At 39.4% G+C, this 25,841-nt stretch overlaps 1 protein-coding gene across 5 annotated transcripts in view; it reads right to left on the reverse strand.

Moving 5' to 3' along the window:
- Nucleotides 1-25,403, reverse strand: part of NNT (nicotinamide nucleotide transhydrogenase) — a 111,052-nt gene extending 85,649 nt beyond the window's left edge. The window contains exons 1-6 of one of the 5 annotated variants that reach the window (XM_019013521.4): nt 22,716-25,403; nt 16,464-16,667; nt 12,682-12,911; nt 10,087-10,304; nt 7,016-7,103; nt 1,998-2,086 (exon numbers count right to left, since the gene is read on the reverse strand). In XM_019013521.4, the coding sequence (XP_018869066.1) occupies nt 1,998-2,086; nt 7,016-7,103; nt 10,087-10,304; nt 12,682-12,911; nt 16,464-16,614 (776 nt within the window). In that variant the 5' untranslated portion in view covers nt 16,615-16,667; nt 22,716-25,403. Of the gene's footprint in view, nt 1-1,997; nt 2,087-7,015; nt 7,104-10,086; nt 10,305-11,198; nt 11,610-12,681; nt 12,912-16,463; nt 16,668-22,174; nt 22,290-22,578 lie in introns of those variants that run through there. The other 4 variants (XM_055367498.2, XM_019013520.4, XM_019013519.4 and 1 more) reach the window with 4 other exon arrangements.
- Between the last annotated feature and the right edge of the window lie 438 nt (nt 25,404-25,841).

A 25,841-nucleotide genomic window follows, 5' to 3' on the forward strand; every position in this document is an offset into this window, starting at 1 on the left:
TGGATAGAGGGCTTACTGTATGTACATGTATATGTATATTGACCTACAGAGTATTGTTTAAATATAGCAAAAAATGAGGCCTAGTTAAATAAATTGCTGTACTTCTCTATACAATGGAATCTTCTGCAGCCACTAAAAACATTTATAGGTAAGGAAAGATCTTCATGATCTACTGTTAATTGAAAAAAGATAAATGGAACAGTAAAATTACATTTTTAATTAATGTGTAGATGAGGAAACACATAAAAAAATCTCTAGGCAGTGAGACTTTAGGGTATTTTATTTTCTGTTCTTGTGCTTTTTCACATTTTTCTGAATTGGAAGAATAATCATGTACTATTTTATGATAGGAAAGAAAGCAAGGATTTTATATATTTAAACTTTGTGATACAGGCATTAGGCAAGATAATCACTATTGCTAAGAGGGGTATCTCCCAGTTATTGTTTGAAAGAATTCAAAAATCAGACCATTTAAATACCATTGGGCAATGAGCTGTCTGTAAGTTTTTAGGATATTTAACTGAAAATACATACCACTCAATCTTCCAACAAGAATTTAAAATCAAGTATGTTTTCCAATACATTTGGATTTCATATTTATAATATGAAACCAAACCCATCTCAAAATAGTGACTAGAGTAACTAATGAGCTATAATTCTTAGAAAAGTATTAAATCACTTCAGCCACATCTTCTTCATTGTATACTTGAGATACCTGTATAACAAACTTAATAAATTATAAAGAAAAATTGAGTTTTTGTATTTTTCTAATATAAGCAACAGCCATATTCTAGCTGTTGATTCTGTACACAATCTAAAAAATGACATCAATATACTAAATTCTCAGTAGTTCACCCACCACCAAGTTTCAAATCACCTTTAGGTCAAATACATACATTTCCATTTTAATACTACTGTCCACTACAATGAAAACTTTAACGACCGGCTTTCTATGGGCTTGGAGGTCTTGAGAAAACTTCACATCAACAAACAGTAAAAATAAAATGACAGGATCAATGGCATGCTTAACTCTAGCTATCCTTGGTTTGTGTCCTGGTTACTTTGGAAATGCCTTATTTTCTCATTTCAGCAGGACAGCTTTTTATCAGTATATCACTTTAACTCTAGATAAAGACTATTAACCATATTCTATGGAACATTCTTTACTCTGAAAAGTCACATTCTTCCAACTTTGAATGGTTGCTTTTTTCTTTTTTTGATCATTCTATATTCAAGATTAACAGTAGTATTATTCCTCCAGTACCCTCAGCTGATAATAAATGACTACATTTTTCAACCTCAAAAATTATTAAAACACATATTAACTGTACTCGACTGACATTTAATAAAATCCAGTGTCTAGTGTCTTCTGAAATGAAGAAGAATTTTAATCAAACTTCTCTTTAAAGACAATCTAGGAAAATGTGTATATGTCTGCATTAAAGAAATACACAGTGTACATAACCAAGTACTTTCACCCAGGGGCTCAAAAATTATCAGAAAAATATATGCAGCTCTATCTTAACATAAAACACAGGAAGCATAAATAATGCAGCATAAATAATTCATGCATTGCTAGTCAGGTGAAGTGCCAGTCAGCTTTATTTGCTTCTATTCATTCACGGTAGGGCATGCCCCCAACTCAGCCTGCTATTTTACTCTTTCTTCAGATTCACAAACATCTTTGTTCATGCCCTAACTAGTGTCTAAAAGCATTCTGAACAGAAATAGGTAAAGCAACATGTTAGAAACTCAGGATAGAAAGAATTCTGGTCCCACTGTCAATCCACCCAAGAAAACAGAGCTGTGAGTTGTTAGTTTAAGTAATACATTTTCACTTTGCATTAACTTTTAAAAAGTGGAAACATTTTTAAATGGAAACAGCTTATAGACCAGTTGCAATGTGCTACTTCAATTTATAAGTTTTAAGGCAAGCATAATATGCCCCTGAAACAAAATGTTTTTACCTTAACATCAGTCACTAGTAAAGCACTCACCTTGTGTCAAATCCTCGAACAATTGCACCCATCGACTTTGCTGCGCCTGCAGAAGCAAGCCCAGCAACACCACCACCAACTATCAGAATCTAGAAAAGAAGACAGACCCAGTTATGTGTTAAGGCTCATTATCAACTAATAATGAAAAATCATCAGCTAACAATTATTGGTGCCTAGTATAAGTTTAGCATCAATAAATGGCGGTGCAGATGGTGATAATGATGATCAGCCCTTAGTAACTGTATGGAGTACATAGACTATTCTTTAACTGAACCACCACTGATCTTGAAATTTTATCAAAGAAACAACTGCTAGCAAAGGCCAACAACAATTCACTAAAAATAGCCTAATAATCAGAATATCTGTGTAAAACTACCTAAGCATGATCAGCATTACGTATGTTGAAGATTAACAGATTCTTTTCCACTGTCTAAAAGTTCCTTCTACTAAAAGTCCCAGTGTGGCATTCTAACTACCTTTACCCTATCAAATTATAAGGTTTTTCTTTGTTCATCAAACATCAAAACCCATTTCAAAGATGGGTACAACATTGGTGAAACATCTACCCCAACCTCTATTTTCAGCCAAAATGCTTCTGAAAGGAACAGCTGATGAGCAACCACAATTCTGAACCATTTTGAGCACCTCTCCGTAAGTCTGAAGCAATGTAACGAATGTCCCTAATCATGGAAGGATCAGCAACAAGAGAACCAAAGAATTCCTCAGAAACAAGTCTCCCCCTACCTCCGCCTTCTAAGAAACAAAGTAAGAACAACATTGTCTCCAGTCTGGAACGGGCCTTCCACAGTAAAGTCCTGTTATATATCCCATAAACAGTCAATTGAAAGCAACACTTTGTTCCTGTAGAAAAAAAATGCCACCCACAGAATCAGTGAAGCTTACAAATTGCCACCCACCCATCATGCCCACATGTCCTTCTGCCTTTACAAAGACTAGGCTAGTCAGACTGTGCTCCAGTGAGCTCTGGGCAGTGTCTCAGAGGTCATGTGAATTGATCTTGATAATGGGGTGTTTGGTGCTGTGTTTGGGGACAGGGGTAAGTCTATAGGAAATGAGGCAAAGAGTGACCAGAGGGAATAAGCAGGCTCTAGGCTCCAAAGCACCAACCTCTTCCACACAGAAGCTCCATCACCACTTAAAGAAAGAAAAAAAGAAAGAAAGAAAAAGTGAATAAAAATAAGTAAAAGTCACAGGACTTGGCCAAGTTATCCTGAATCAAGACATAACAACAACAAAAAAAAACCCATAATTTAAAAAAGCAGAATCGCACAAAAGCAGCAGATCTTACTATCGAAATTTACTTTTTCTCTCTAAAGCATGGAGTAAAGAAAAAGACACAGTGAATAAGAGTCAGAGAGCTTAGGTCAAAATCCTGACTCTGTTACTAACTAGTTCTGGGTGATCTTTGGCAAGCTGCTTATCATCTGCAATACAGCAATCAAAGTGCCTTCTCAGACTGTTGTTATATTAAACAATGGAATCTAACCGAAGCGCTTACTGCTAACTGTTACACCGTAGGCATATGCTCAAGAAATAGTACGGGGCCAGGCAGGTGGCTCAGGCCTGTGATCCCAGCACTTTGGGAGGCCAAGACAGGAGGATCCCTTGAGCTTTGGAGCTCAAGACCAGCCTGAGCAACATAGTGAGATCCTGTCTCTATTAAAAAATAAGAAATAAAAACTTTTTTAAAAAAAGAAATAGTATGGGAAAGGGCAGGAGAAAGGAAATAACTTTAGGAACAATGTTCGTGTTCACTCATATAACCTGCCCCTCCTCTGGCCTTCCCCATCTGAGTAAAGGCAGTAACTATGCACAATTGTTTAAGCCAAAATGGGGAATTCATCAACTCCTCCCTTTGCACATATTTCCATTTCCAATTCATCAACAAGTAGTACTGGTTTTAACTCCCAAAGATCATCCCTAATCCAGATAAAATCCTTCACCTTTCTCTACATTTCTGGTGCCACCATCGTCCCAGGTGCAACCAATTGCTGACAGATCTTGCCTTCACCCTACTATCCATTCCCCCACAGAACAGCCACATGATTTTTTTAAATCCTAAACCAAACATTTCCCTCACCTGCAGGAGAATCCAAAGTCTATAACATGACCTACAAGAGAGGACCCACATGATCCAGCCTAGACCTTCCTCTCCAACATGATCTCAAGATCACTCTTCATCTTGTTCACCACACTCCAAGACCAATGGTATTCTTTATTTTTCCAGAACCTAAATACTGGAATCCTAAATGCTTGGAATCCTTAAACTCCTTTTTCCTTCTTCCATGCTTCAAATCTCACCTCAAAGGTCAGAGGAAGCTTCCCCATCACTCTACTAAAGTGGCCTGTGCCCATTACTGTCACATCATCCAGTTCATTTTTTTTCCTGTGTGAAATTATCTCATGGCCAGGTGCAGTGGCTCATGCCTGTAATCCCAAAATTTTGGGAGGCCAAGACAGGAAGATTGTTTGAGCTCAGGAGTTCCAGATCAGCCTGGAGTGAAAACTCCAGGCAGAGTGAGACCCTGCCTCCAAAAAAAAAACCAAGTCAAAAATAATAATAATAATAAAATAAAATTATCTCAGGTATTTATTTGATCTTTTGTCTCCTCACTATGACCCCCACTGGAGTGTAAGTTTTATGCAGCAGGAATTTTGTCTTGTTCATGCCATATCCCCAGCTCCTAGAACAATGCCTCGCATATCATAAGCCTTCAACTGATTGATTTTCATTCAATCTAGGCCAGGGGCCAATCTTTTGGCTTCCCTGAGCAACACTGGAACAAGAATTGTCTTGGACCACATATAAAATACACTAGCTAACACCAACAATTGCTGATGAGCCAAAAAAATAAAATGGCAACAAAAATCACATAATGTTTTAAGAAAGTTAACAAATTTGTGTTGGGCCGCATTCAAAACCGTCCTGGGCCACATGTGGCCCACAGGCTGCGGCTTGAACAAACTTGTTCTAGACAGGTAAGAACCCTCCATGTTTAAAGGAAATCCAAATAAAAGACAGTATTATGCAATCCACCTTAATGAGCTGTACCAGTGCCTTCAATTTCAGAAAACTATTTCTGTCATGTAACCAAAGTCCCTTAAGCTGCAATTTAAATTTTCAATAAAGATAGTCACTTTTCCACCTTTTAAAGGCTGATTCTCTTTTCTTTAAGCCTCTTGTCTTTTGTTTCACTTTTTAATATCTTTTATTCACAGCTTTTTTCTCAACTTCCACATATATCTAGAAAGATTATAACCAAAATTAGTAGTAGACTTGTGCATCAAAGCATTCAGTCAACTTAAGAACAGCATCGAACTTCTGGCCACTATGCATGCCAGACATTTTTGTATGATCCTGAGAAAGAAGTCAAAATTTAATCATTTTACATCTCACGTCTGCATTGTTTGCTCACACTTTCTTGCTAAGTATTCTGGCCTCCACTTAAACCGCTTGCCATTTTTTTCACCTGGCCTGTTTTTCAAAACAATATAATTTCTCAAAGCTACTATTTGCTTTTGTTTTAATTTTTTCCAGGAGACTTATTTTGTGTGAGAACTCTGGGCTTTATATAACAAAGTACTTAAGAGCAGGAAGCAGCCGGGCATGGTGGCTCAAGCCTGTAATCCCAGCACTTTGGGAGGCCGAGGCGGGCGGATCACGAGGTCAGGAGTTCAAGACCATCCTCGCCAACATGGTGAAACCCCGTCTCTACTAAAAATACAAAAAAATTAACCGGGCGTGGTGGCCGGCACCCGTAGTCCCAGCTACTCAGGAGGCTGAGGCAGGAGAATGGCATGAACCCGGGAGGTGGAGCTTACAGTGAGCCGAGATCATGCCACTGCACTCCAGTCTGGGTGACAGAGTGAGACTCCGTCTCAAAAAAAAAGAGCAGGAAGCACCAGTTAACCTGTAACCTACAGGTAGGTAAATGATCACATTTAAAGTCAGGTTTCCTGTACCTAGTGCTATGGTTTGGATGTGCTTTGTTCCCACGAAAACTCATGTTGACATTTGATCCCAAATGTGGCAATATTAGGAGGTGGGGCCTAGTGGGAGGTGTTTGGGTCATGGGAGAGGATCTCCCATGAACAGATTAATGCCCTCCCTGGGAGTGGGGGGCTGAGTTCTCAGTCTGGGGGTTAATAGGAGCCTGGCTCCCTCAGTTTCTCTCTCTTGATTCCTCTCTCACCATGTGATCTTTTTTGCACACGCCTGCTCCCTTTACACTGTCCACCATGAGTTGAAGCAGCCTTGAGGCCCTCACCAGATGCAGCTGCCAAATCGTGAATTCCAGCTACCAGAATTATGAGCCAAATAAACCTCTTTTTTAAAATAAATTACCCAGTCTCAGGTATTCTCTTTTAGTAACACAAAATGGACTAAGACACCTAGCCTCAGGGTTTCCATTGTTACTGAGTGTACATAGGATTGAAGGATCACAATATGACCTCCTATTCTTTCAGCAAGCCATCGTCACCTCTCATCGTTAACTGCTTCTCTCTGCTTTCAGTGTGGATTAAAGAAACTGGCACCATTTCTCTCTGCCAAATACTCTGATTACACCACCTCCCATTTCCTGTCTTCTTGATCCAAAAACTGACAAGAAGTGAAGAAACCAAAAATACCTTGTATATGTGCCAAAATGTTGCAAAAATTGAGAAACCCAGAATCTTCTGAATGGTATCTTGAAAGTTTTTTTAAAAAATTAATAATATATAGGCTACAGAGAACAAATTATCCAAAATTCTTTTAAAAATTCAAATTAGTAAAGTCAAAAAACAGAAAAGACTAGAACTTTCAGAAAGTCAAAGTTCATTTTTTTCTAGCAATCTTAAGCGTTAAGCTTTGAGGTTTCGTGAAATATTTATACACACCAAAAAGTCATCAGTGAGGTTAACATATAAAAATTTTTAAATAACTATATTTTAAGACTATACATACCCTTTCCTTTAATCAATGCATATTATAAAGAAACATTAAAAGTTGTACCTACCTTAGCTGGAGGAACTTTTCCAGCAGCTGTGATCTGACCAGTAAAAAAACGTCCAAAATGATTTGCTGCTAGGACAACAGCCTTATAACTTTAAAAATAAATAAATAAATAAATAAATAAATAAATAAATAATTCCATAAAAGGAGAGATCTCAGACTCACATATCATCATAAGTCATCAATGAAGTTTTGTCAAAGAATAATAGCTAATATTTATGTAGTATGTACTATGTGTCAAAAACAGTTCTAAGTGTTGTATATACACTTGCTCCTTTAATTTGCACAACAAGCCTATGGAAAGGTACAATTACTGTCTTCATCCCATAGGTGAGAAAACTGAGATACAGATTGAGAGACTTGCCCAAGGTCACTCAGCTAGTAAATGGTAGAGCCAGAAGTCTGACACAGGCAGTCTGCCTACAGAGGCACTCTCTTATCCATTATGCACCCACCCTCTTCATAACAAGTACTGTAGAACATAATAGAAAATGTAATGAAAGAAAGATAGGAAAATACTAACAGTGGTTTTCTTTGGGTACTAGGACTATACATCCTTCACACTTACTTTACTATATAGTCCAAATATTGTTTGATGACTGGGTAGTGCTTAGGTAATGGGGGGAAAATCCTTAAAATAAAAAAAAATTAGGTCAGCCATAGGCTTGTACAAAATAAGATTTCAACCTCGGAGAACAGAAGAAACACTTCCCTTGATCTCTAATGGTTCAAAGTATGGGATTTTCCTATATACTGACCTTAGTTCATGTCCTACTTCTCTGACTGATTACCTTTGTGACCTTGGGCAAATTTTTAAAATTTTCTAAACCTTGGTTTCCTCATCTATAAAGTAAGGACAAAAAGCATCTATCTTTTAGGGTCGTGAGGACTAAATGAGATAACGCAGGTGAAACACTTCGCATAAAGCCTGTCACATAGAAAATGCTCAGTGAATATTAAGTGTTTTAGCCAAAGAAACAAACTATTTAATAAATCAAATAATATGCATCATCTTTTCTTTAACAGGATATTTTTAACATGCTACACTAATTTCATTTTCATAGCATTTTATATGTAAAAGGCACTTTTGCATTCTTACTTGGTAATATATACACTGGCTCAATATTATAAAGCAACTATTAAAACTCCCCTGCTAGGTGACAAGAAAATCTTCTCCCTGATCATATTTTTACATAATAATACTTGATACAATAATTGATGCAAAAACATATAAAGTCACCATTATTAAGTTAATCCCACTGGAGCAAAAAACAATACTTTAGAGATTACATTATCTGTTGCTCTCCTGAATTCAAATGACAGCAATTTTTAATGGGCAAATATGACAAAGATTCAAAGGCCACTGTAAGAAATTAATTGTGGAATTAATGCTCTAAAAGATTCAGTTGCTATTCTGAAAAATAAATAATAAAAGGAGATTGATTACACAGGAAATGTACAAGGAAACATTGATAGTGAAAAAAGTAATAAATTGGACATTTTCTTCATGATAGCAAAAAAGTTCAGAATGAACAGTAATTAAGTGGAAGTAGCACATCTTCACTGTAATATGGCTGTGTGTATGAATGAGATGGATAATGATTTATCATACATTGTATGGATATGTATACTAGATGATTCCTTTCACACTATGCTCTCTGCATATATCAGCTCAGGACATAAAAGAGTGATTCCTCAAATTGTGATCCCTGGGTCCCTGAAGGTTTAAACTTCAGACAAATCTGGGGCCATAGTGGATGAGATGGAGAGTAGGAATGTTTCTGCACAATCCTGCCATACTCAGTGTACCCAAAGCTACTCAGCTCTTATTGGATTTATTTATATTGTCTCATAATATTTCATTTGCTCAAAAGATTCAACAGCTAAAACCACTTGATCTAGAGCAACTGGTTTTGATATTCTTTCACATATGTGTATTTCAGAATCAACAGCACCCTTAAAACTTTACATTATACATTTTCTAGATAAAATTTTAAGTCACACATTGCATAATATAACTCCCTTACAGGCTAAATAAATTTATAAGTGTGCAGTTAAAACACAAAGTAGAATCTATGACATATTTCCTATGCTAAAATATAAAACCTAAGAAAACTTTCTGCTTAGGTGTCAGGCTATAAAAGGCTTTATTCATGTTAGTCATGTTAGTGTCTTTTTATGCACTATTTTTTTAAAAAGATTATTTTCTTTGTGCCTCATTAATATTAGCAAATTCTCAACTACTAATAGTTTTCATGATTAAAATCTAATTTAATTAGTTTCTTAGAGAAGTTGATTCATAAGCCTTATCCCATTTCCAGATTGTTCCCACCCTTTAAGGCAAAGTCAGCAGTACACTGCTTTCATGTAGCTATTCCTGTCCCTCACCCATGGCAGGCATGATTACTCAATCACAGCCACATTCCTCCAAGCAGAATGGGCCTTGGAATCCTTCTCAACATAGTACTCCAGGCAATCAACAGAGAATGTATTAGTGCTATTGGGCAAATGAAGCTTATTACCATCTTGACCTTAAAGGTAGAAGACATAGCCCTCAGTTATCAGTATGGGTTTTGACATCAGATGAAACTTCCTCTAGTCCAGACCTTTTTCCTATTCTTTAAATATTTTATAAATTTACCTAAGCAAAACCTAATTAAGACAGCAAATCCACTAATATATGCATATTAATTTAACCACATGAAATTGTCACTATTCAACCATTTTTGACCTATAAAAACAGTAACTTCAACCTTACATATACATGTACACACACATTTATGAAATACAGTGTGTTCCTCATACAAATAATCTGACAGCTATTTGCTTTGGTGAATGGAAACATTACTACTCTTCTACTCATTAAGATTAAAAAGGAATATAAATAGAGTTCATTTCCTATCTAATTACCGTAAAACAATAAAATGAGTCAAAAATAATTTAAATGCACTCTCAAAAGGCTGTAATCTCCAACAATAATTACAAATAAAATCACTGTAAGACAGAAGAGCTACAGTGTGAAGGTTTCCGTAGCACTATTGCGCTTTTGTTCAACTGAAATGGAAAATAACCTACCCCGCAATGTTGGCCATGGAGCTTAGCGCATCATATCCCTGAGCAATTGTGACTCTTGGAACCTGGTCCATTGCCAGAACTGTAGTTTTTCTTTGGGAAAGTTTATTTAGCAACTCTGGATTTTGGGCTGGGTAAATAAAACTAATCAGCGTTCCCGATGTCTTTAAAAGGTCAGCTTCATGAACACCTAATGTTGGATTAACCATAGGGGCTCGCACCTGGGGAAAAAATCAAGTCACAGATTAAAAATATAAATACTTTAATCATATTTTTAAGCAAACAGGAAAACTTAGATAATATGCCATGACTGAAATAATACTCCAGAAATAAATCTTCCATCAATAATTTCTGACTAAATGCTTAAGCAATATAAGGCACACGCAGAGGTATACCATCTATCCCCTGCCTAATGACCTGTGGACTGCTCTGAGTAAAGGGCACACACACCTGGGAAATACAAAATACTGAGACTGGTTTGACAATTAACTGCAGAGAGGTGAAAAAATATATGGAAGCTCTACAGCAAACCTGCAGTCCCCAAAACTTATTACCCTGGTAAAATTAACAGATATTAGAATAAATAGACAGGAAGTTTTGTTGTGTGTTCAATCCTTCAAGCAAGATTCAGTCCTTGCTAATTTTGGCAAGCATGAATATTTGGAGTGATGAGACATTAAGAACATCATAAACTAAAACTAAGTATGGATTTATGTCACTTTAAAATTCCAGATGACTATTTATTAGATGAACACAATTCACACTAGTAACCTTGCTGAATTGGGTTTAAGCCAAAAGCTACAATATATTCTGTTACATTAAGAAGTATCAACTAAGTCAATGAATATACACTCCATATGCTTGAAAGTTTCCAATATTATCCACTTTTTAAAGCCAAATTTTTCAAAGTGTATTTTAAATGTATTTTAAAATGTTTTATATCCAAGTTTAAAATCAACCTTCAAATAAAATATCCCATTTCATTAGTTCCTAGTTAGCAATAGTGCTTTTAGGCAAGTAAACACAGAAAACACAGCCTCTGGGACTTATGTTTTAAATACAAACACAAACATTGGGTCAATAAGTTTATCTCACAGCATTTCACCTCAATTTACCTATGAGACACCTTTGTCTGCTATTCCCATTTCAGTTGTTGATCTGGTGATGCATATGTTTCTAGGTTCTGGACTTTAATTAAGGCTCTCTGACAAGGTCTACTTTTCCTCCAAGAAAATCTATAACATAGATTTAGTAAAAGTTAGAAAACAACTCTGAATTGATTCTACTGGCCCCTATCAAATGCTCAGCTGAGACCATTGTCATCTGAGTAAGTCAAGCCAATAGAATGTTTCCCTGAATGTGCTCCTCAGGATATTAACAGACTTGGCTCAAACGAGAGGCCCCCAAGATCAAGAAGTTTGTTAATGCTAGTACTGTATAAAGTCATACAATATTCTATGTTATAGGATTTCTGAGCACACCATTAACTGCTTATATACATTGTGAATCCCTAAAAGGAACACATAGCACTTCCAAAATGTAAGCACACCCTTACAAGGCTTTTTCAAGACATCTCAAAAGATGATCCCTAGCATATATATGAGAATGAATTATACTTTTCTTTTTTCTCTAAGTAATTTTACTATATATCTAGTTATATCACCAAGTATTTGTAAACTTAAACCTTTAAAAAGCTTTAGCTGAGTTACAGTTAACCCCCCATGCCACAAATTTTACTATTAACTTTCAATAGCAAAAATTGGTTTTGTAACTTTAGCAAAAACCACCTGTCAAGTGTTAGGATCCTGTCAAGTTATTCAGTGGGCTTTATGTAAGGAAATAAAAAAACTATGTGATTGATACCTCATAGAAATTAATGTAGAAAAAAGCTGTATCTCCTGAAAAAATGAGTTACTTCCCTGTTTGCTTTGGTTGCAGGAGGCTTAGCATTTAATTTAATGCTCAACTCTAGTTATCATCTGTGCTAGACCCTTGATACAGTCTCTCCCCCTTTCTCTAAAGGATTTTTTATTTAATATTTTAATTCTCAAGTCATTTAGTATATAGATTTCTGTTATATATTACCTTAAGAACTTATTTTAGAGTAGGTAAAGCTACTCGCCACTCAGCCCAAAGCTGCTTTCTCCAAAATAGTCATGCCCTCTCTAGAAATAGCACGTATGTCAGTGTAAATCATTGTGCCTTCAGGTGTCAGAAGATCACTGAACATTTAGTCCCAGACTAAGTTCCATACCTTCTTTCCATTCTAGCAGTAAATGTTCACGTGTGGGTATTCTGGATATATATGGACCATGTAGAACAAATTTTTCCTAGCCAATTAAAAGAAAATGTCCATATAGCAAATGTAAAAATGAAGATCACTTTTTCTCTCCTCATGGTTAAACATAGATCATATTGTCTGATAAAAGTTTTACTGGAGCATGAAAAATATGACAACATGCAGTCATTTCTTTGAGAAAAATACACTGTTTGAAAATAGGAAAAGGTGTAACTCCAGATAAAGTAATTTAATTTTTCTATGAAAAGATTTCAAAAAGTCAGCATGCTGTAAATAGGAGAGGAAAAAGGAATAATTACTTTGACCACCAAATCAGAAGCCAGCACTTCCTTTGCCCCTTGGATTTGGGCACCTGCCGCTCTATAGTGATCATCTGAGAACTTGGAAGCTTCGCCCGCACCCGATTCCACGACAACATTAAAACCCTGCTTGACCAAGTTCTGAACGCCAGCAGGAGACAATGCCACTCGCTTCTCATTTTGGAATATCTCTTTGGGGACTCCAACAGTCAGTTGCTTATATGGAATTCCTAGAAACAAGCAAAGGCAAAAAAAAAATACATTTGGTAAAAAACAAACAAAAAATGTTTAAAAACAGATTTCAGAAAATTGAAAGGAGCAATCTTTTCTTCAAAATATACCACACATGCAAGCTGCTGTTCAGAATGATGTTCCTGATTCATACTTATAATTCTTTGACTTTTTTGGTAGATGATAAGAAACTTTTATGCCTACTCTTCTGAAACTTCTAAATATTTTATTTAATCAATTGGCTTTCTTCAAGGAATATAACAAGCTTAGTTGATTTGTAGGAGAAAAAAAAATGGGTTTAGAGATCCCTCCACATGCTGACTCCATTCTTCAAACTAAGGGCAAGGTTATGGTCTCCTTGTCCTTACTTTTAACAAAAATGGAAGTAATTAGCTATTTTGAAGAACAACTGTATCCTAGACACTTTGATGGCCTGCCACACTCAAAGTTCCCTTCCAGGCAATTTGGCCACACACAATGCCTCATAAATTTCTAAGTGTTGTATCTTAAGACTCTACACACTCAGCCACTTAGACAAGGGATCAGCAACTGTGTCAAGGACAATCATCTACAGGGCAGACGAGGAAAACTAGCAGCTGCACCTTATAAGATGACTTAGACAGGAACTCTGTCCAAGGACGCTCTATGTTGGCCAGTGACTACTCAACCCACTGGGTTCTCTCTCAAGGAGTTTAAATGGGAGACCCACAGAAAGGGACAAGGAGAGTAGATCAGTGCAAATGTTATTTGTAAGCACAGCTATGAGGTAATCAAAGGGAGGTCAGCAGTAACAGTGATAGAAACATCAGTAGTAGATATTTAAAGAGAGAAGATGGGTCACAGCCATGAATTCTACAAATAACATTCCACTTATCCAAAGAGTAGATGGGGGGGTTTCTGGGCTCTCACACTTGCCAAGAATCCACATAGCAAACCCTCATCACAAAATATAATCTGATGGGATTCTGTTCCTTGCAACCCAAAAAAGCCTATATAGTACAATCTTATATTTAGATATGGTTCAGACCATCTTTAGCTACAGGACATCAGTTTCTCCTGATGTTTTACTTAATATGCAGCATAAACATTTTTTAATGAAGAGTATCTGTTTCTATATAAGGTTTATTAAAGCTTAGGAAACCCATTCTTGCAACCTAAGATCTGAATATGTATAATTTCAAAATGAATGAAATTATCCCTACAAAGTAACTTATTAAGTAAGACCTTAGAGAAATTAAGTCAACCTAGACCTGAATTTGAACACTGTCTTAGATTCCACACTACCTATATAGTAATAATTTACAGTACACGAAAGGCAAATAATGCTGAATCTTACTCCTTACTGGAAGGAGAAGGAGGAAAATAATAGAAAGCTGGCAAATATTTGGATTGACATACAAAGCTCAATCACATACACTTATCTCAAGTTCACTTAGCTGACAACCTCAAATTGTCAGGCTCTACATGGCAAAAGCAAGGAAGCTACCAAAGATGACTGAAGCCATGTCAAAAGGATTTAGAAGCCAATTTGAAAGGGCTTCCACTGACCAAATAAGAGATAATTTAAGCACATACAAGGGACAGAGAAACTGGCTAAACAATACCAAGAGGATTCAATAAGCCAAACCTAGAATGCTGTTAATTCTACAGAGCAACAATGAAATTCTTCAGTATATTAAAAGGAAAAAAGAGAGGGGAACTTATAGATAAAAAGAGACAAAAGAGACATAGCAAATACAATGTGTGGACCCTGTTTGGATCACTCTTTGAACAAGCCAACTGTAAAGAAAAAGAGGGAGGGAGGGAGGGAAGGAGACAGGGAGGGAGGGAGGGAGGAAGGAAGGAAGGCAGCAAGAAAGCAATTGAAAAAATATGAATACTGACTGTAGCTGGAATTACTTACTACACTTTTCAATATGGTAATGAACTTATGGTTATATTAAGGAAAAAATAGACTTCTTATCTTTCAGAGATAAAAATAATTAGGAAATAGTGAAGAACCAGAAATTAAACAAAAATGTCTTATATATAATCAATATAGAGATCTTGATGTCCATGGATTTACTCACAAGGACAGTTTTCATGTCTTCAACAGTTATTTACCTTTATTTTATACACAATTTTATCACCAGGATAATCTGGCTTTCCAGAGCAATTTAAAAGAAAGCATCTGAAGATAAAGTTGGAGGCTTGTAGGGACAGATACCCTGCCAATTGTGACTTGTCATCTGAGAACAAGAAAAGAGGCTATAAAATCTATACAAGGCAGACATAAGATCTCAAAACACCTAGCAGTTTAGAGGTCCTTAATGAATCGACAAACAGTCCTACAAACTTAAAAAACAAAAGAGGGCATTATTCTAGGTGACAAAGGTTGCCCCCCAAAATATCCATCCTGTTCCTCCACCTTAATAAGAAAATGCCATTTTTAGCTGGGTACATTGCCATCTAGAATAAAAGACAAAATATCCAAGTCTCCCTTACAGCAAAATGTCCAAGTCTCCCCTACAGCTACATGTCTGAGTTCTGGACAGTGAGGTGAAGTGACAGAAGTACTGGGATGGTCTTTGGGCAAGACTGATGAAAGAGAGTTGACTTGGGGAGCAACCTGCTCAGGTCCCCTTCCACTCTGTGGAAGCTTTGTTCTTTCGCTCTTTGCAATAAATCTTGCTGCTGCTTAAAAAAAAAAAAAAAAAGACAGACAGGTGACTTGGTTTAGAAGGGCCTCTTTTTAGCCTCTCCTCCTTCTGGCCTGTACCCCAGAACAGAAGCAAGGAGACATTCTATCAGGGAAGGCCTTGTAGGCCACTGGAAGACTTCAGATCTTCCTCTGTAAGAGCTAGGAAGCAAGTGGCAAATTTTGAATTGAGGAGTGACATGATTGTACATTTTAAAAAGATTATTCTCACTGTCCTGTGCAGAACAGACTGTAGGGGGCAGAGGTAAAAAGCACAGAGACATTTAGAAGACTGGTGCATCAGTACAGGTGACAGATGACAATGGCTTGGACCAAGATGATAAAAGTAGCAATGGCAAGAAGAGGACAGTTTGTAGATATGAGATAGAGCTGACCTATACCTACTAGGAGGATGTAGAATGACTCCAGGGTTTCTGACCTGAGCAACTGCAATCAAATTGCTACTAACTAAATTGGAAAGCATTAATGTAGACCAATTAATATACTTAATTCCTAATTCCTGAGCATAGATGAGCTGTATATGGTACAATTCTCAAATACTAACAAGGAATTAGGAAGGGCTTCTAGGAGAAATGGCTATTATGAGCAATAGGCTCCAGGGACAACTCAACTGGTTTATCTTTTTTGTTTGTTTGTTTTTCCTATTACCTTGTCTTCTCTGCTAGCGCTGGAAATCAGGAACGTCTATAGTACATGGAAAATACAAGACAGCACTTACTTGTTGTTTGTTTAAAATGATCACTCACAAGCACCAGGCCATAAAACTACATGGCTTTTCCTTTTATTGATCATCAGATCTATTAGTTCCTATGACTTGAAGGTTTCATTTACAATCACTGAAGTGAGACTTTACCTGGTTTTACAGGCGCTTTACACCACAGTTCTTGGTGAGTATAAAATGTTCGTAAAAAATCCTTCTTCACACGTAGACCCTTACAGGACCCCAAATTGCTAAGTAAAGGACACGAGCAGCCAGTCACCACTGTTTTCAATAGGTTTGCCATGTTGATATGAGTTCCCAATTTTCTGACTCCCCAGTTTCCTTGAAGGCAAATCACTAAGAAAAAAGAAAATAGGATGTTTATATGCCAAGAAAAAAACTATTTGTCTTTTAAACATGAAAAACATTTTAAAAATACTAATCTAAAGAGTTTGAAATATAACAGTTACATGTAGACATCTATAAAGAATTTATTTGCCAAGTTCCTTACTTATAGAAGATGCTCAAAATTTGTTTTCCAGTTCAGGCATTTAAAACTTGGAATCCATTTTCCCACTAAAATTGGAGTTCTAAACTCACTATTCAATTCCAAGCCTAGGTCACATAACCTATTTGGTCCTTAATGTAGCTAGAAAGCTTTAATACACACACATATTGCTACAGAATCAAGTCATATCTTACATGAAAGTTATCTTCTAAGTCAGCATGTCCAGCAAAAAGTGCATGTAATTCAGTTACCTTTGAATTTCCCTTAAATTACCTAAAATACTGTACAGTATAATGGTGACTTACATTTAGCCACCAGGTCATACCAAATACTCTGACATCCTATTCAGTGCAGCAGGATGCTTATCCACTGAGACCTCTGAACTGAGGCTGACTGAGTGAACAAAAGATTCATGTTTGCCAAGTGCACCTCTCAAGAAAATTAAACATGCATGACACATGACTCGAAGAAAAGAAGAAAGAAAGAAAAATTCCACAGTATCTTTATCAAATAGGCTTGCGCTTGCAGATGTGGCCATAACTATGAACTGTTTTGTCAGTGGTTCTCACAAATGGCCACTTTTTGCGAGTTCTCACCAGGCTGCGTGAAGTGTCACTGGGTTTTGCTGTTACTAAGGTTTCAGGAACTACCTCCACCACATTCCTCAGTAGATCCCCAGGGATGCATGAAAGGCACTCCCACTGTCCCCATAATTCCCAATGATCCTCCATACCTTTCTCTTCTTTCTTTCAAGAATGGAAAGAAGCCAGGTGCGGTGGCTTATGCCTGTAATCCCAGCACTTTGGGAGGCCAAGGTGAGCAGATCACGAGGTCAGGAGTTCGAGACCAGCCTGACCAACATGGTGAAACACCGTTTCTACTAAAAATATAAAAATTAGCCGGCCCTGGTAGCTGGCACCTGTAATCCTGGCTACTCAGGAGGCTGAAGCAGGAGAATTGGTTGAACCTGGGAGGTGGAGGACGCAGTAAGCCAAGATTGCACCACTGCACTCCAGCCTGGGTGACAGAGTGAGACATCGTCTCAAAAAAAAAAAGAATGGAAAGCAGCCAAGGACTTAGAATTTTATCAGCCAAACTCAGCTAACACTGCTAACTCTGCCTGTAAGTTCTGCTGTATCATGTGGACCCTCACGGGACTGAGCATCTGATCCTAGCAGGCTCCGTAAATGTTCTTCCAGACTCCAGAGGGAGAAAGACTTAGCTCATTTTTAATTTCAGAACTGCTGCCACTGGCCAGGCATGGTGGCTCATGCCTGTAATCCTAGCACTTTGGGAGGCGTTGCCTGAGTTCAGCAGTTCAAGACCAGCCTGGGCAACATAGCAAAACCTCGTCTCTACTAAAAATACAAAAAATTAGCCGGGCGTTGTTATGCACGTCCGTGTAAAGAAACCACCAAACAGGCTTTGTGTGAGCAAAAAGGCTGTTTATTTTCACTTGGGTGCAAGTGGGCTGAGTCCGAAAAGAGAGTCAGCAAAGACAGGTAGGGGTGGCGCAGCTTTATAGGATTTGGGTAGGTGGTGGAAAATTACAGTTAAAGGAGGTTTTCTCTTGCAGACAGTGGTGGGGGTCACAGGGTGCTCAGTGGGGAGCTCCTGAGACTCATTGTCCAGGAAAAGGAATGTCACAAGGTCAATTGATCAGTTAGGGTTGGGCAGGAACAAATCACAATGGTGGAATGTCATCAGTTAAGGCAGGAACTGGCCATTTTCACTTCTTTTGTGGTTCTTCAGTTGCTTCAGGCCATCTGGATGTATACGTGCAGATCACAGGGGTTATGATGGCTTAGCTTGGGCTCAGAGTCCTGACAGGAGTGATGGTGCGCACCTGTAGTCCCAGCTACTCATGAAGCTGAGGCACCAGAATCGCTTGAACTTGGGAGGCAAAGGTTGCAGTGAGCCGAGATCATGCCACTACACTCCAGCCTGCCAGCCTGCCAGCCTGGGCGAGAGAGCAAGACTCTGTCTCAAAAAAAAAAAAAAAAAAAAAACCTGCTGCCACAACTCCTTGAAGAAACATCTTTAAAATACCAGAAAGCAGCACTGGTAATGGAAATTTTTAATCCAGGGAGCATATTTATTCATAAGATGCCCCTTAATTCAACAAATATATACCAAGGGCAGAGTTTTGCCATTAAGAAGCACTTGTAGAATCAAACTGGAATTTTCCTGGAGATAAGAAGTCAACAAATAATAATACTACAAAGTAGAGTAACAGAGTAACACAAGCTCAGAGTCCTTTGAAGGATCAAAGAATGAGATTGTGTCCTCTTTTAGAGCTCAGAAAAGGAAGGGAAAGCCGTTTGAGATGAAGAGAATCAAATGAAAAATAGCTAAGGAAGAAAGAATGCAAGATGTGTTTTGGCATGCAATTAAAAATATGTATGAATAATTATTTGCATTTGGACAGACAGCTTTACATGTTCAAAGTGTTTCCACATATCATGTCATTTCATTTCAGTCCTAAAGTATTCTCAAGTCTCATAAATACCCTATTCATTCACTCATGGGTCACATCTAGAGTTATCATGGCTGAGAATAAAGAGAAAATTAGTTCGAAATTCAGCTACACATTCAAAATCCCTACCGAAACTATGCCAAGAACTAAGGGAGTTGCAAAGATGTGTAAAAGATTATTCTTGTCTTGAGTGAGATTTTTTTCCCCCACCATTACTGAGTGACCTACTCCTATCCCAACCTCCCCACTTACCCAAGTTTCTCTTCTTGGATCATCCCAACTCCCCAACAACCACCACTTTTATGGGGCTGACAAAGAGTTCCCAGACCTCATCAGCAAAAGAGTGAACTGAGCTTTAATAGAGTCCTGTATTGTCCAAATCTGCCACTCACTTACTGTTCGACCTGAACCTCCCCCTGCCTCAGTTAGCTCAACTATAAAAAAAGCACAGGTTTCAAAGGCCATTTTAGTCTCTAGAAATTTTATGATTAGATGAGACTTTGTAATGCTATAAAACTGAAGTCCTATTTCATGGCCTGAAATCTGGAAAATTTGTTCCTTCTACTTGGAAAATGGTAATCTGATGTTCAGCAGATCCTTGGCAGGGGCATCAGACATCAGTAGGGCCAAAGCCTTCATAGGCCAATTTCTGTGAAAAATTCCACTTGATTCAAATGTGAACATACAGGGCAGAGATCAGGAGGTCATTTCTTGGCAAAAGCAATACATATCACTAAGTCTAAACCAAATACAAATGGCCCTGAAAGATACAGAATATTTAAACTATCTTATCATTGGCCTGTACAGGTTTATACAAAAGATAATACTCCATCTTAATCATCACATTTTCCTCCATCTTCACTGTAAAGCTCTCATTTATCCATGTGTTGCTGTGGCTTTGAAGCAATAAGAAAAAAACTTTATAACTCAAAATTAGGGGAAAAAAGCACAACTTTTTAAGCATTGCTTTCATATGTATGTTTAATGTAACTTATATGGGTTATTTCCCCTATTAGATATTAAAATCCTTGAGGGCAAGCACCAACCTAAAGAGGGAGGATACCACAGATATTTAAGAGAGTCAGCTCTGGATCTGCAGATTGGAAGCCCCCACTCTGCAATTTATTGGCTGTGTGACCTTGGGAAGTCACTTAACTTCCCTGTACTTAATTTCCTCATCTTTAAAATGGGGAATAATAGCACCCAGCCAGGGTGGTGGCTCACGCCTATAATGCCATCTCTTTGGGAGGCTAGTGGGGAGGACCGCTTGAGGCCAAGAATTCAAGACTAGCCTGGCCAACACGGTGAGACCCCCATTGCTGAAAAAAAAAATTAATTAGCAGGGCTTGGTGGTGCTAGCCTGAAGTCCCAGCTACTTGGGAGTCTGAGGTGGGAGAATCACTTGAGCCCAGGAGTTCCAGGCTGCAGTAAGCCATGATTGTGCCACTGTACTCCAGCTTGGACAACAGAGTGAGACTTCAAAAAATAACATAACAGCACCTACCTCTCAGGGTTGTTGCCAGGACTGAGAATATCCTTATCAGCTGTTATATTCACTTTGGTATTACTCTCCCCCAGTGCTTTGCACAACACAGAGGAAGTCAGTATTTTTGACTGAATGAATAGGGCTAGGTGACCTTAAGCCTAAGTACCTATTGAGCACATTTTCCAAGGATTTTCAGAAAATTTCCTTTGAAAAGGAAATGTTTGTGTAGCCTTGTGGAAAACTGATTCTATCACCAAGGTAAGCAGCCTAAGCGCACCTGCTGGAAAGAAGACGATCCTAAACTGTCTGTTAATAAAAAGTCAAGGTTTACAAACAAAAGGGGTGCAATGAAGAAAAGGGGCACACTTTAAATAAGAAGAGTAGGTAGGCACCTAAGCCCCACGCCCTTCTCCGAATAAGTCTGTCCTACAAGACTCCTGACAAACAGACCACCTAAGGACTGGCCGGCGCCACAGGGTGAATAAAGGACACCGGCAACCATAAACAAGTCACGCTTTTAAAAGCGAGACAAACCAGCAAGGACACAATACCCTACTGAGCCAGCTTCGGCTGGCAGGCGCCGTGACCTCACCCAAAGCCACTGGTGTCACGGCTACTGCCACCGGTGCCGTCCCTTGCTCGGCAACTAACTGCCACCCGCTGGCATCTGCACGAGACCGCTATTTATAACCTCCCTAGGAAGCCGATTGGCCACGGCTGCAAATAGTCATTCCGGCTGTTGAGTTTGAACTAGCTCTGCCCAGGTCGCCCTCTCCGCTGTCTCTTCCTCCTCACCAGCCTAGGCCCCAGAAACTTGTACCCACCACCGCCAGACCGCCCCAACTCACACTCACAATTTGTGCTCGCAATCTCCTATGTCCCCAGCCGGACACCCTCTCCGAACTCCCTCAAGGGTCAAGCATACCTCAAGGGCATCCAGCTGCCACCTCTCTGGATGAAACGCCCATCGAAAGTCCTCTATGACCTCCCTCTCCACCACCCCCGATCTTGAGGGCCGAAATGACCCCGTACGACTCTCGCTGTCCCCCAAAGCTGCAAATATCTGCACCTGCACAGCTGCCGCCTCATTCCCTGCCCTCTGCGGGGACCCAGTTCCCAAATCCACCAGCCCACTCCCTTCGACATCGCCCCAGCAGGAGACGAGAAAGGGACCCCAAGAGGCACGGTTCTTCTTCCCCACCTAAGCCTGCGGCCTGCGGACACCCCAGTGCACCCTGCGCCCGGGACACCGCCGACCCCGCCCCCCTTTGCTCTTTGACAGGTCTCTCTCCCGGCGAGGGCCGTGGTCTTCAGGGAAGGCCCGAGCCCCTTTCCCAGCTGCGCCCTAGGCGCGCGCCCCGGCTGCCCGCACCCGCCAGTGCCGTCGCGCTCACCTGGGCCGGGAGGCTGACAGCCTTGGACTGTGCCCTGAGGGCCGCGAGAGGACGTCGCGCTGGCAGACCCGGGCTTGGGCCCCGCGGCGCTGCGCCTCCAACCCGGAAGAACAGCCCCAACTCCGCGGCGGCGGGCGGCCACGTGACTGCAGCTCCGCTCCCACCTCGGCCCGCGCCCCTTCCCCGCCCCGGCTTTCTTCCCGCCAGACCCCCTCCACCCGATCGCCGCGCGCTCTCCGAACCAAAAGGCGACCTCACGAAACGCCCCTTTGAGCTCAAAGGCTAGTTACCCCCAGGGGCCCTTCCACTCTCGGGGACAGGCAAAACCTCTTTGTCTCCGCCTCGGCCTGCGGCCCCCAGCCCAGCCTCCGCGCTTTCCCTCCGCCAGTCCTTGTCAATCAAACCTGGTGCCAAACGCGGCAGCTGAAGTTTTCAGGGACACATTTGCTTCTCCCCTTGAAGAACCAGTTACAAAGCGTGATGTCCTCTCTGGGGTCCCATCAGAACAAAGAAACAGGTAATATAACTCCACTCCGGGTACCTGCCTTTCCTCCAGCTCGCTAGGAAAAATCAGAACTTCTGTAACAGGAGAGGACCCAAGGGAAAGGGGCAGGCGGAGAGGGGTTGGTGAAGGGCGGGAATGGGGGCGTTGATTTTCCATTCTGGCAGGAGAGGTGGAGCTAAATTCCTCAGAAACGATGTCCAGGCTTGAAAAGTAACACACATCTGCGTGCTTGTCTTCCAACATCAGAGCCAGCCTAGAGAAAGCTGGCTAGTGTCACTGCTAGTACGAATATCCCCGAGGCTGGAAAGCATCTGGGTGGAGGTTGTGAGCTTTCCAGACCAGGCCTCGGCTGTTTTTGTAAAACTATTAACCGTAATGACCTAGTCGTTCTTTTCACACAGTTCTGTTACTTATTCTGCAGGTGTATTCTGACTAAAAGTGGGAGGAATAAAAAATAGAGTGTAAAATGGTTCACTTGCCCAAAACTTAATCATCATGAAGTGTCAGTAACGTCATTTATTTCTATTAATTGAAATTTTGATACAAGAAAAATAATTATGAATCTAAAAGGTATAAGCAGAACAGGTATTCCATAACTTTAAAAAGAAATGAGCCGTAGGGAAACGCTTAGTTTGAGAACTTGTCTTGTGATTAACCTACACAGAAGGTCATTCAACTAATGGATTCCCACTGCAGTCCAAACTCACAGACAGGAAATGACACAGCCCCATGTTTTAAAATAATAATGAGCCGTGGTAAGTGTGACCATAGGGACGGTTTCCAGATACTGAAGGTACTATGAAGTGAGATTAGTAATGATCCCACTTAGTAAGGATTTTAAACTAAGTTATTGATTTAAAACTTTTTGTAGGGGTCAGGAGTTGCTGCTTTGTCTTTTAGGGATTAATAATTCGTGGTTCCCAACTGGGGACAATTTAGTTCCGAGGGATATTTGGCAATGTCTAGAGACATTTTGGTTGTCACAATTGGAGAGGGGACCTATCTAATGGGTTGGGGCCAGGGATATTACTGAACACCTCACACTGCACAGCCCCTCACGACGAAGCATTATCCAGCCCCAAATGTCAATAGTGCTGAGGCTGAAAAATCCTGGCTTAAATTAATGCTCAGTACATTATTTAATTTTGACTTGCTTATAAGTTTATATCACATGAAAACAAACTCAAAGATAACATACTGTTTTTCACTTTTGAAAATCATGAATGCTAGGCATATGATAATTTTAATAACAAGCATATGATTATTTTATTCCGCTTACTTGTACAACATAATTTGGGTGCCATTTCTTCAGGAGAAAACATTTGTCATTTGGAATGCTCTGTTTCAGTCCTTAAGCTTCTACGTATAATTACAGCATATTATTCATAAACGGAGTCCCCAATGAAAATAGGATTAAGTTCCAAAAGTTTGCTTTTAAGTTAGTTGCTTCTAAGTCTTAGACACTGTCTTGAATAAAATTTTTGTAGAGATTTGATATTCCCTATTAAGTTTTAAGGGCCTTTCCCACTCTGACATCTACTCTTTTCTCCCTGACTAATTCGACCTGCAAACTCTCATCTTAAAATAGTACCTCTCACATATGTGTAAGTTTTCATTACAGGTTGTTCTATTATTGAATAATTTTTAAAATATTTTAAAATTAAGATAAACATCAAAATTTAAACCATTTGAAGTTTAGGAGTTTTTGTAGTCACAAATGCTTAAAAATAGTTTCTAATAATTAGAGTTCTAATCTATCAGAAGCAAAAAGGATGAAACATTTACAAGACTATAATATAACATTTGGATCTGCTTTAAAGCCTAAAAACCAGAGAGGTGCCAAAAATCAAAACATAGGCTGAACCTGAGAAGACATGTAATCAAAAACTGACCTCTAGTGATGGCTTGTTACCAAAACCCACCATCTAGGTAAAATCAGGCTACAGAAAAGGTAGCTTTAATGTCTTTTCATTGTGGTTATTATGTTACATGGTTATTGGCAATTTATTGTCTCAGCTTCCCTTTTATAAATAATTATTAGTAAAGTGAACAGCCCCAGAGAGATGGGATTCTTAGATTTCAGTGTGTCTAACAATGCAGACACTCGACAGGTTTTAAGGGAACCATCACTAACCTTAATCTTAGCCCTCTTCTCCCAGGCTGACCAATCAAGAGTGTTTGATTTTAGGAAATAAATGTTAACTGACTAAATGAGCTGATGCTAATCAACATTAACTGGAAGAAAAAAGAGAACAGATATTAAAGAGCCAGCACAAAGTTCAACAATTGGCATTTGTTTTAGCTACATAAGTAAAACCAGTTTGCATTTGAAATTTCTGGGAGCATCTAAAAAACTAGCTCATAGCATACTACTGTGAATATTGTCCTTTGCATATTCATGTAAGTAACAATTACAAAAACCTATGGATTTTTAAATCAATATAAATAATTGGCCGGGCGCGGTGGCTCATGCCTGTAATCCCAGCACTTGGTGGCCAAGGCAGGTGGATTGCCTGAGGTCAGGAGTTCGAGACCAGCCTGGCCAATATGGTGAAACCCCATCTCTACTAAAAATACAAAAATTAGCTGGGCATGGTGGCAGGTGCCTGTAACCCCAGCTACTTGGGAGGCTGAGGCAGGACAATCGCTTGAATCCAGGAGGCGGAGGTTGCAGTGAGCCAAGATCACATTGCACTCCAGCCTGAGTGACTAGAGTGAAACTCCATCTCAAAAAAAAAAAAAAAAAAGAAAATTATCTGTGTAATCATAGTTTAGGGGGTCTGGGAAGCTGGTGAGGAGTAGAAGCTATGTTAGTTTCCTAGGGCTGCTGTAAGAAATTACTACAAACTGGATGGCTGAAAACAACAGAAATCATTTCTATCACAGTTCTGGAGGTCAGAAGCCCAAAACGAAGGGGTTGGCAGGGTGGATTCCTTCTGGAAGCATTGAGGGAGAAACCATCCCATGCCTCTGCCAGAGCTTCTGTTGGTTGTTGGCAGTCCTTGGTGTTCCTTGGCTTATAAATGCAGCCAATCTCTGCCTCCATCTTCACACTGCCTTCTTCCCTATGTGCCTGTGTCCAAACCTCCCTCTCCTCTCTCTTTTAAAGATACCAGTCAGTGGTCTTAAGGACCACCCTAAGTCCAGGATGGTTTCTATCTT

This window comes from Gorilla gorilla, chromosome 19 (assembly GCF_029281585.2).
Source record: "Gorilla gorilla gorilla isolate KB3781 chromosome 19, NHGRI_mGorGor1-v2.1_pri, whole genome shotgun sequence".
NCBI lineage: Eukaryota > Metazoa > Chordata > Mammalia > Primates > Hominidae > Gorilla > Gorilla gorilla.